A 12,390-nucleotide genomic window follows, 5' to 3' on the forward strand; every position below is an offset into this window, starting at 1 on the left:
GACCTTAAGGCTTTCGCCTCTCCGCACTTTAGGTCAACAAAGCGCCCCCCGAATTTTTCTTCACCGGAAAGAGCTTGGTAAGAGGTCGCGTTAAGTGGTCGATAGTTACGCTCCAGTACCTGTCCGAATCGCCCGCTCCTGGAATCTAATTGCCACGCAATGGTCACTTGCGTGGTAGCGCGTGTCTTTTGGCGCGCGGTTCATGCGGGAGACCGAGTACGGCCCGTTTGAGATGGGAACGCGGGGCACACCACAAGGCGCTGTGTTGTCCCCGCTTCTCTTTAACATTGCTATGATGTACCTCCCGGCACAGCTGGCGGCTGTCGGCGGTGTTCAGCATGCGCTGTACGCCGATGACATCACCATCTGGGCCACTACGGGAAACATAGGAGAGATGGAGGAATGCCTGCAAGCAGCGGCGAGCATAGTTGACCACTATGCCACGTACTGCGGCCTCCAGTGCTCCCCGTCCAAGTCTTAATTTGTTCATATTCGATCTTCTCCGAAATACAAAATCTCCGTTCAGCTCTCTCTCGCAAGCGGCCCCATCCGTGAAGCGAAGGAGCTACGAATACTCGGTCTCTTCATTAATCAACATCGTAAGGCGGACACAACTCTTGCCAAACTCCGCAAAGTCGGCGACCAGGTGGGCCGAATGGTTCGCCGCGTTTCCAACAAGCGAGGAGGGTTGCGAAGTAAGGATGCGATGCGGCTCGCGCATGCCTACGTAACTAGTCGAGTACTGTACTCGACTCCTTACCTCCGCTTACGGAAACATGACGAAGACCACTTGGAGATTGTACTCCGCAAAATTTTCAAGAGAGCCCTCGACCTCCCGATATCCACTTCCAACGCGCGACTCCTCGCGTTGGGGGTGGTGAACACCTATTGAGAACTCCGCGAGGCGCATCTCGTTACCAATACACGCGTCTCGCCCAGACCGTGTCCGGTCGACGCCTCTTGACCGGTTACATATCAGACAAGATCACCATACCATGGAACGGGTTCGAGTGCCAGAACTGTGGAGAAGCGCCCTCTACGTTCGACCCCTTCCGACTAAGATGAACAAGGAGGAGCATAATGGCCGGCGCCAGGCGTGGGCGAATGCCCTGCACCGCCACTATGGCTCAAAGAAACACGTCTTCTACGTCGACATTGCAGGCCCCTACAACTCCAGGGGGGAATGGTACACGGCTGCAGTCATACACGAGGGAAAACAGGTGGACGGCCTCTCGTTCAGAGCGCCCAACTCAACGCATGCGGAGGAGGTGGCGATCGCCCTCGCAGCCTCCCATCCCGACTCTAAATTCATCCTCACCGACTCTCGCGGAGCCTGTCGTAACTTTGAGTTCGGTTGGATCACTCCACTCGCTCAGCAAATTTTACACCGCAGTACTCGCGACGGCGATCCAACTCATCGCTCAATCATATGGGTCCCCGGCCACCAAGGCATGCCAAATAACGAAGCCGCCCATGAGGCAGCCCGCGCACTCACTCACCGGGCACCAGGCGTCCCGTGGGAGGAGTTTAACCCAGGTCACAGCCCTCTCCTTTCTTTTAAAGAAATTACTGCGCACTATCGCGCCGAACACCGGCGATACCCAGTTCCTATGAATAGACTGGGTAAAGCTGGCGAACGAATTCTCCTTAGGCTTTTTACAAACACCCTGCTGTGCCCGGCGGTTCTCAAGCACTTTAATCCTTCTTTTGACGGCTGCTGCTCATTCTGTGGGGAGGTGGCCGACACCTTCCACATGGTTTGGGCATGCAGAAAAAATCCTTCTCTCCCCCCAATCACCCCTTCCCCTACCCGAGAGGACTGGGAGGCGGCCCTGCTCAGCTGCCAGGAACTATCGGCCCAACAGGCCCTGGTTCGGCGGACTTGTGTAGCGGTCTCGACCAACGGGATCCCGGAATGAGGGACTCCGTCTAGTATTGTAAGGGGTGAGACCCATTAGGGGCCTCTCCCCGAGCACCTCTCTGTAAATTACTAAATAAATGCTCTTCACCACCACCCAGCGGCCGTTTTGCTCGCCTGTTAATAGTTGCAGGTCTTTTTAGTTTATGGCGCAGTCGATGCGCCGCGGTCGCTGGTGGCTTTCGACGCCGCGCTGGGTGGCCAATTCTCGGGCGTCTCCGAAGGGAGCTGATCAGTTTTCTGTCCGAGGAACTCTTTTTCTTGGGTGAGGAAGAGTTTCTCCGGCAATGGTCATGCCCATTCATTTCTGTAAACAACGGTCGTCTTGTCCTGGTTTTTAGGCCAAACTGGCGCTAAACTCATTTTAAGTGTTTCAATGTCAAATTATTACCTTTTCACCCTTCTGTCAATATGTATGCTATCCTATTCTACATCGCCCACGAGAAATTTGTTAGTTACTTAGAGATGTTTATGGTACCTCTTTAATTGGCTCGCCTTACACGCTTACCATCATGTGTTCTTGTAAATGTCACTGTATTTGTTAACCTTGGCATGTGTACATATGTAAATAAATTTTTTTCTAAACAGCTGCCTTAGTAAATAGCGCTAAATGCGAAGCGAAAAGAGAAGCTTTGCCACTCGAGGCGCCAAAGTAACTGGAAGAACACATTTAAATATTACGTCTGGGACACCGCAAACATTCTTGTTTCTGATGCTCCCGGCAGTTCTCGTCAGCAACGGGAACTTCAACTGCAGCGTTAAGGTCGCCCGGCACATCGCAGGCAGCCTTTATTCACTCTCAGGGTGTTGTCAAATTCGTGGCGAATACGAAATTAGCTCGCGCCCATCACTAAAAAAAAAAAAGGATGCTTGGTCGATAGCGACCGTTCATTTTCTGCTCGCCGGCCAATAAACTCCCGGCTCTTCTCTCCGCAGAGTCGTTATTCGCTCGGCCAACGACGAAAACAATGACTGCAACCCGCTCTTTCGACTGCCTTTCACCAGATGGCGTCATTTGCTGCGCTTGCTAGTCACTTTTGGTGTGTTCGTGGCTATAGTAAGCACGGACGGAATTGCACGCAGTGAAAAACCACGATTAAGTGGGCAACCGCCGCTAATACTCCCCCCGCCGTTCCCCTACTGCCAATTACCTACCCTTGAAGCACGATATTAAACATTCAGCGCGATATTTCGCCTCGCGAGACCATTCTGTTAATGAAGGGGGCTGCGAGAATGGAAGCTTCTTAATTGCCCAGAAAGGAGCCTCATTTTCGGTCCTTGTTTGCTTCTTCTTTCCATTCGGCTTGGTTGTTCGGTTTCAATAACTACTACTGGGCGTATAGTATTTACAACAGTGTACGGCGCCTCGCGTTAAATCTTTAAAGCCGCATGGCCGACCACCAGTAGTGTGCAGTAACGATACCTTCTATGGATGCTGAATTTTGGTTTGCAGCTATACATACTCTAGATCTATTAAGGCGAAAGCCTGTAATGGCTCATTCTCCTGTCCATCCGTCCGGCGTTACACCCAGCGCTTGCGGTGACTCATCGACAAGCGCAGCTGCAAAATGGTGACGTCATCTTCATCGACAGATGGAGCTTTCGGCGCGGCGGCGTCGAGCGCTGCTCCGTCGTGAGTAGGTGTGCGGCAGCTAGTGGAGGAGGATGGCTCCCAAGCGGTGCTGCGATTCCGCGCCAGGTGGTTCGTCGAAGTAGCGCGACAAAGGCTTTCGCCTAGCATACTTTAGGCTGCCAAAGTGCCTCCATAATTGTTTTTAAAGCCAAAGTTTTACTACTTGCACTTTCAGCCTTTGCCGCGGCGCGGCAGTGCCACCATTGACCTTTAGTTGACCTCTGTGTGACGTCATGTGTGACATCACGCCGAAGAGAAGGGCGACCGACTCGCGCCGTCGCAAGCCGCGGCGGTGCCACCACCGGCGCCTAACTCCTGCGCTCTCCGCTAGGAGCGCAACAGATGCTTTGTGACGTCACGCCGAAGAGAAGGTTGGTTTGGTTTGGTGTATGGGGTTTAACGTCCCAAAGCGACTAAGGCTACGAGGGGGTACCCAAAAGAAACCGGACTGAATTTTTTGGTCGGCAAAGCTTCTGTGGTACCGCGTTTTGCCACTAGGAGCGCATAGAACGAACATTCCAGAGTCAGTAAACCGAGTGCCGTTGTTGAAGGAGGTCAGACTAGTTTAGGCAGAGTTTTAGAGTGACGACTGTTTTGTGTGACTGTCGTTTTTGCAATGGCTGATTTTCGTGAACAGCGTGCGCCGGTGAAATTCTGATTTTTGCTCGGAGAAAGTTGAAAGGAAACTCTTGAAATATTAAGAAAGACATACAAGGAAGATGCTATGGGGACAACTCAAGTGTTCCTGAATCGAATCCTGAATCAAAGCAATAATCATGCCAATGGAAAACTTCAAATTCACCTCGCCTCAAGAAAGCTCGTCAGGTAAAACCAAACCTCAAAACAATGCTGATTTGTTTTTTCGACGTGAGAGGAGTCGTCCATTGAGAATTTGCTCCGCAGGGTCAGACAGTTAACGAAGCTTTCTACTAGGATGTTTTGGAAAGATTGGACAACAGTGTGCGGTGGAAGCGGCCTGATTTGTGGCGGTCGGGTGACTGGTTTTTCCATCATGGCAATGCCCCTGCTCAGACAGCCCTGTCTCTACGACAATTTTGGACCAAAAATGGCATGACCCCTATTTCTCAACCCTCATACTCTCCCGACCTTGCCCCGTCCTACTTTCTTTGTTTCCTAGAATGAAAAAATAGGTGAATGGAAAGCGTTTCGCTGATGTTGCTGAGGTGAAGGAAAAAAACGACGGAGGCACTGTCAAGCATCACAAAAGTTGAATTTAAACAATGTTTTGAAAAATGGAATGAAAGATTTGACTTGCGTATCATTGCAAGTGGGGAATACTTTGAAGGAGATTGAAGGTCAGTGCTTAAAATGTGAACAACTAAGTTAAAAAAAAAATAAGTCCGGTTTCTTTTGGGTACCCCCTCGTATGAGAGACGCCGTAGTGGAGGGCTCCGGAAATTTCGACCACCTGGGGTTCTTTAACGTGCACTGACATCGCACAGTACACGGGCCTCTAGAATTTCTCCTCCAAAGAAATTCAACCGCTGCGGCCGGGATCGAACCCGCGAATTTCGGGTCAGCAGCCGAGCACCATAACCACTGAGCCATCGCGGCGGATGTGCCGAAGAGAAGGGCGACCGACTCGCCGTCGCAAGCCGCAGCGGTGCCACCACCGGCACCTAACTCCTGCGCTCTCCGCTAGCAGCGCAACAGGTGCGTTGTGACATCACGCCGAAGAGAAGGGCGCTGGTTAAAAGGGCCGGGAATTTCAGGGCAAACGAGGTTGCCTACGTGGACGCAGCGAGTGGCAGGTCGGGGGCGGCGGTCGCCTCAGTAGTCGACGGCCGAGGTGCACCAGTCGCCGCCGCCTCCATTAGGAGTAGAAACATAGATACGGCCGAGGAGGTCGCAATAGCGCTTGCTTGCGCCGGAACCAAGGCTAGTTTAATTCTTAGTGACAGCAAAACAGCAACCTGCAACATCGGAAAGGGCAGGGTCTGGCCAGAAACGGCTCGAATTTTGTCCGCAGCAAAATTGATCGCAAGATCACCTTAATTTGGGTCCCAGCACACACATCCGTCCCCGGTAACGAGGCGGCCCACATGTTAGCCCGAGATCTCTACTTCCGGGTAACTGTAGAGCCGCCCGACACCCAGGGGATGGACGAACGTTTGCAAACGTACGCGGAAATCGCCGTGCACTACAGGTTAGGCAGGCGTCTAATACCACCACCAGATCCAAACTTAACCAATACAGAGGCCATCGCATGGAGACAATTACAGGCCGGAAATTTCGTTAACCCCGTCTGGTTATTTTAAACCACGTTAGACGACAAAAAAGATGAGAAATGTAAGATCTGCGGAGCGAGGGGGACCCTCGACCATATAATTTGGCAAAGCCCTGGATCCCCGGGTGCTGAGGACAATATTAAGAGTAGAGAAGGCCCTTCTGCGAAGCGAGGTCCCCGCCGACCAGAAACGAGCTGTCCGCCTGGCGGCGGAAGTCGCGAAGAGACAATGTATCTTCGCCAGTTTTTAGTCGCGGAGGTCCCGTCCCCCGTCCCCTAGGCCTGCGTGCCAGGGACGGGGAGTAGGGAGCCTCCTACATCGGTGGAAATAAAAGTTATCAATCAATCAAGGGCGACCGACTCGCGCCGTCGCAAGCCGCGGCGGTGCCACCACCGGCGCCTAACTCCTGCGCTCTCCGCTAGGAGCGCGATTGTGGCGTTACGCTGAGGAGATTAGGCTCGACTCACGTCGCTAGAAAGCAGTAGCTGTGGCACCACCAGCGGCTTAACATTGCTTCGCGATCTCGCGCCGTCCGTGTGCGACGGCGGTGCACATGAACGGCGGCCTGACTGGACTGGATTGTACTGGACTGGATTGAATTGGATTAGAATAGATTACATTAGATTGGATTGGATTGTATAACAGATGCATCGTCACAAGTCTAACCACAAGCACCACCACCAGCTACACTACCAGCTGAACCATGGCGTAGGTACGGATATTGCTTTCGCAGTTACCGGGCTTAACCAAGCTAAGCCACAGCGAATTTTTTTTATTACTCCAACTGGTCGTTGCAATAATGTTTTGAGGTGAGGAGAGGTCTCTAGTTGGGACGCCTTGAATTTTAAAGTAGGTCAACGTGTGGGAGAGGGCTGAATGGCTCTCTTTATTTAGTGACTTCTTTGTTGAAACTACGCAACTTTCGGAGAAAGCTTTCACAAATGTACTTTGTTTACGTCTGAAGTAAATTTTTTAGATGCTGTTTGTGGCATTCGCATGAATCTTTAAAGAGCAGGGAACCAAATTTTCGTCTTAAGCTTTCAAAGGGTGTAAGACATCAGTAAGCACGGAGTATCATGTGGCCTGCGCCCTGAGCCCAATAGGTAATCTTCCCAATAGGCAATCTAAGATTGAGCTTATTTGAAGTTTTAGTGCTTTCACGTGCCGAATGCTAGCTATGACACCGCAGTTTAGTTAAGACGTCCTAGACGTCCTTCAAAGAGCACGTGAACCAGTGAGCGTATAGCCCTAGCTGACGGCAACTACAGTGGGGGCATCGGCTTGTCTGCAGTAGATACAGGTTTGGAGCAATGTGATCGTGTTTGGCCAGTAGAGGATCGGGGAAAACAAACGCTAAACCCTGGCTCCCGGGGGTAGCCCACATAGCATCTTGAATGTTCATGAAAGCCCGGCATGAATATAAAATGGAGATCTTGATTCAGTCCACAAGGAATTAAATTTTTTCACTACTGCACCAATATTAAAAAATCCAGTCAAGCAATTATCCACTCTTCTGCGCCGAAAATGGAAAACAAAAAACTAGAAAAATGCTTGGTGTTCGCCCCTGGCAAACAATAGTCAGCTGCAAGACAATAAAACGCTCGCTTGCATTGTTTTTGCATTTGAATGCGTTGAGTAACACTCTCATACGTACACACCTATTCTGCAGGACACACGGCACTGCGTATCCATACGCATAGAACGAAGCTTTATAATGACGAGTCTGGAAATCACAAATACACGATCTGCCCATGTTGTGGATTCAGGAACCGGGGCCACGGCAGAGTGCGATCGGAAGCTGCCTCGGACTACGGAACTTGGGTAGGCATGGCCGGCACGCATGTCTGCGTCATGCACATGAAGTGCCGGGCAACCATGGGCAGCGTCTCACCCTTCCATTTCCGGTAGGCCACCGGATACTGCCTGCGAACGACGCAGAGTAATAACGGTGCCACTAAGTTAATGCCATCCATCAGAAATGTGTTGCGCGTAAGGCTGCCAGACTCATCTACTAAAATTGCGTGGACATTTTGGCAACTTAAGTGTTGGGAGGCGAAAGCCGAGGACACTATGCTGTGGCGACTTCTGATGGATGTAACGTCCCACCGTTCCTGTGACTACGTCGATACCCAAATTGTACATCTTTCGGGGATGTAAAGTGTTAATTACGCCTAATTACACAATTCTCCATCTAATTTGACACAAACGCGACGTTTTCCCGAACATTCTGTGACAATTTTAACTATGCCGTGACGACTTCAGGTGAATGTGACGTCACACCGTTCCCGTGGCTATATCGACGTCTGCGCTATTTCGAAGCAATTTAGACGTGTTTGCCTCTAATTAATTAGCTAATTAACCTACAGTCTTCGACGAAGTTCATTTTTTCTTCCTCTATCTGAAGCAGCCATCGATTTTCTTTTTTAGTTCCCGAGTTAAACGCGGGTGAGACGCTTTGTTAAAGGACGACAGTACGGGACATTAAAGGATTTCGTCTTAATAAACGCTTTCTATTTTAACGCACAATGGTGTTGACATGCAACCCAACATGCGCACCCTTTGCAGCTTGAAGACGTTTAGGTGAGCGCATTACCCGTCGCAATGGCTCACTGGCGTTCAGCCGCTAGTCTCAAGTTCGCGGGATTGATTGGTTTGGTTAATTTGGATTTACGAGTAAAGACCCAAAGCAACTCGGACTATGAGGGTTGCCGAAGTGAAGGGCTCAGGAAATTTACACCACCTGGGGTTTCTTAACGTGCACTGACATCGCACAGTACACGAGCCTCAAGAATTTCGCTCCATCGAAGTTCGACCGCCGAGGCCAGGATCGAACCCTGCGTCTTTCGGGTCAGCAGGCGCGCACCATAACCACTGAGCCACCGAGGCGGGCCTAATGATGGATTGCGGGTCCCGGCGACCACATTTAGGTGGAGACGAAACACAAAAACTCCCTCGTACTGAGCGCTGTTGTAGTCGGATACAACTTCAACTAATCTTTCAGCGGAAGCTCCCATAGAAGCCCCATACTTTCTATGGTGGCTACCTTCGTCTGTGCTAAAATCTTGTTTATCTTTTTCTCTCTTCCACCTTTTCCAAGTACCTGCGCACAAAGTGGATATCGGATACCTCTTCCTAAACCTTGATGTGTACAGTGTAGACTATATGCGGGTATGTCTATTCTGTGTGCCTAAAAGACACAGGAACATTCATTGGAACTCAAGTGACTTTCAATCTGCATAGACACACAGGTCAGCTCATGGTCAGTAAGCTCCGCACTGCGGAAGCTTAGTTGTTCTTGAGGAAATGTGGCGCCCGAGCCCCATAACGGAACCGTGCGTGAAAGCCTATGTGTCCACGTTTTGGCCAATTAGAACACGATCATAACAGACTCTGGTCATGAGGCATATTAGTACTAGGGCGGGGGTACTTTCGACAATGTGCCGCCCTAGACCGTTTGATCCACGAGGGTTCTAGGATTTTAGAGAATGGGAAAATTTTCAACTTGTTCAGAAAGTGCCTGCTCATGCAGATGCTCCAATGTAGGGCTTTGGTGCAGGTGACCTGGCAATAAGCGCACTAATGATAAACGGAGTGTAAGTGACATGTACAGGGTCGGTGAAATGTTCCCGGGCCACACGGTGTGCTTTCTTGTGGTACTGTCGGACAGTTACGCCACCCCCGAAAGCTCAAGATATCTGTAGAGGGTAGAAGAAGTATTGTTCTAACCTTCGAGAACCTTGATAGCTCTATCAGCATCTTAAGTGCCAGGATATACCGGAGAAAAGCGGAACCTGTGGTCTGGGAACTTTTCACCAACACTGTACATAGAATCATCCATTCCCATTCCAATAAAGAGCAAAGTCTTATTTCTTTCATCTCCTAGGTTCTCTTTGTCCTCCTGCTGTGCCTTCACAAGCAGTGTTCGGCAGAAGTTAACTTGGAAAGCAAAGAATTACGAGATCACGCATTCAGTGCCGTCTATTGCATCATTATGATGGGGCTATATACGATGTAGGAGTCCTCCCGTACCAGAGCCCGTAGATGGCCAGGCTCGCCCAGACGCAGCTGTGCAGGAGCAGGGCCAGTGCGAGGGGCACCGAGAGCAGCCACGAGAGGCTGGCCATCCGTCGGCTCGCCTCCAGCCAGGACAGCGTCAGGGTCAGCGACAGGCTGGTGGCCAGCAGCAGGCTCATGGCGAAGAGCACGTGGTGGCCCAGGTTCCTCTCGTCACGGAACCAGTCCAGGAAGGCCTGCGTGGGCATGGGGAGATCTGAAATTGCGCGTATATGTGCTCGACAAGGTAAGTTGTTGGGTGCGTTGGTGACGATGTTGCCTATCTACAGCGCGATAAACGGGACAAGTCGATGTTTGTTTGTTTGTTTGTTTGTTTGTTGGAGCTTAACGTCACAAGCAACTCAGGCTATGAGGGACGCCGTAGTGATGGGCTCCGGGAATTTCGACCACCTGGGGTTTTTTAACGTGCACTGACGACATCGCGCGGGCCTCTAGAATTTCACCTCCATCGAAATCCCGGCCAAGAAATATATAAAGACAGACACAGCGCAGTGTGTAGACACAGGGATATGTGTAGAGGGGATTATCAACGCGAAAACAATTTCTGGCTATGTCCGCGGTTTTCATCTAAGCACAAAGTGGATGCAAAACGTGTCGGCAGCCCTCACGTCGTTCGAGGAAAGTGTTCTGAGTAAAAAAATGATTTAATGTGAAAGAGGATAATAAGATGTCGATGCGCGTCAAATTTTGTTAATGTGGAGTAATTAGCTATTTAATTAGGGGCGAAAAAGTCGATGGAACGTCAGAATAGTCACAGATAAGGATATATGGGTGGACGCCCAAACAGTCACGGACGTCGAAATTGTGGAAAATACGCGACCAAGCTGGATGAAAGTCTGAAATAGATTAAAAAATGATTAATTAACGTTAATTAATCAAACAAAGAGCTTTGGTGTATGTGGAGTAATCGGAAGCAATTAAAACGATGCACGTGCCAAGGACAACTCAAGCCGTGCCTGAACGGCTTTTCCTTTGGATTCTTTTTTTCACTGTATAGTGACAAAAGAAAAATAAAGTAACTGTTAATAACGTCTATGTAGTGGGAGGACGTCAAAACACCCTCGGACGTTGAAAGAGTATATCTCTGACAGATTTTTTTTATTTTTTTCGGGTGGAGATGTGGAAATGTGGGCAGCGGAGGGGCCATTCTCAAAATGTGTTGTTAGTGATAAGAAATGCAGAGAAGCGTGCGAGCGGGCGTTCTCATAAAGGAGGTGGGAGTCAGTGCATTAGTATTCAGTGTCAGTGCAGTAGTCAAAGCATCTCGCCCTAACTGTAATGACCCCGCCGTGGTGGCTCAGTGGTTACGGTGCTCGGCTGTTGACCCGAAAGACCCTGGTTCGATCCCGGCCACGGCGGCTGAATTTCGATGGAGGCGAAATTCTAGAGGCGCGTGTACTGTGCGATGTCAGTGCACGTTAAAGAACCCAAGGTGGTCGAAATTTCCGGAGCCCTTCACTACGGCGTTCCTCAAGCCTAAGTCACTTTGGGACGTTAAACCCCAATAAACCAAACCAAACCTAACTGTAATGTTACGGAAGCATATTGGAGGCATTGGAATTTGCGCGATGAAGCCAGGGAAAATGGTGGGCATTGCTTGGTGCTTTGCCGTGCTGAGAGTGTGTTAGCGGGTTAGCCGTAGTAACTGCTGAATGGGTAAACGTGTTCTCGCCGCATTTACATTGACGTACCTGTCGCCGGCACATGCGGACGTCGAAGTGGTAGCCACAGGCGTCGCACGGGTAGGCTTTGGCGTGGTACGTGCCTCGCAGCACGTTGATATTCCCGGTGGCGAGGCCTAACATATATGGATGCGGGAAATAATCAGAAACACATATTCGAACACAGACATACATTCTTATTTAGGGATGTTACGCGTTCATCCTGGACCAGTAACCGCGTGAAGTTCACTGACGGAGGTTTACTAGTTAGAGAAGTTTTCATGTGAGGCGGTTCATTTTTTAGTTCAATATATATATACGCGGCGCATATAATAAGCCAAATATGGAAAACCGATGGCTTCAATCTGGTTCTTTGTGGGACCGGCATTTTCCAATAAATTTCAAATTTTGGGCTAATTATATTTGCTGCTAAGGATAACCATCGTCTGATTACCTACCAACATTGGCTGAGTGGGCGCTGGCCATTTCAATATAGCCTACATCACGGCGAACCTCCTTCCGAGATTAGCAAATTTTCTAGCAAACATTTCGTTATGTATTCTAACTACAGTGTGCGGAATGCATATTTCGGTATTCAAAATTTTCTTTTCAATACCAAATTTCTTCCGTTTACACCACTACTCGGGGTTTGCAGTGAAATAAAATTCTGCGAGGAAAAACGATAGACAAACGATTCACAACTAAAGAAACTGTAAACGCGATGACGCGCCACTGTATGTAACATTTTACATGCTAAAAGAAATACAGGTGCTATATGTTCCTTCACAATATAAGAAGGCGTATGTAAATGGTATCTCCTGCGCGATTAAGGAAAAAATGAACTTGTTGTCATCA

The 12,390-nt window shown here is 49.7% G+C and overlaps 1 protein-coding gene across 1 annotated transcript; it reads right to left on the reverse strand.

Annotated features, from left to right (window-relative positions):
• Nucleotides 1-7,608: 7,608 nt before the first annotated feature.
• LOC149366756 (uncharacterized) lies at nucleotides 7,609-11,646 on the reverse strand. Its single transcript, XM_089565571.1, has 3 exons — nucleotides 11,566-11,646; nucleotides 9,830-10,050; nucleotides 7,609-7,723 (listed from the first exon to the last, which is right to left on the reverse strand). Exons 1-3 carry the CDS (start codon nucleotides 11,578-11,580, stop codon nucleotides 7,609-7,611), a joined length of 351 nt encoding a protein of 116 aa, XP_089421697.1. The 5' UTR covers nucleotides 11,581-11,646.
• Between the last annotated feature and the right edge of the window lie 744 nt (nucleotides 11,647-12,390).

The sequence above is a fragment of the Amblyomma mixtum genome, chromosome 1 (assembly GCF_055824585.1).
Source record: "Amblyomma mixtum isolate Tamu chromosome 1, ASM5582458v1, whole genome shotgun sequence".
Classification (NCBI taxonomy): domain Eukaryota; kingdom Metazoa; phylum Arthropoda; class Arachnida; order Ixodida; family Ixodidae; genus Amblyomma; species Amblyomma mixtum.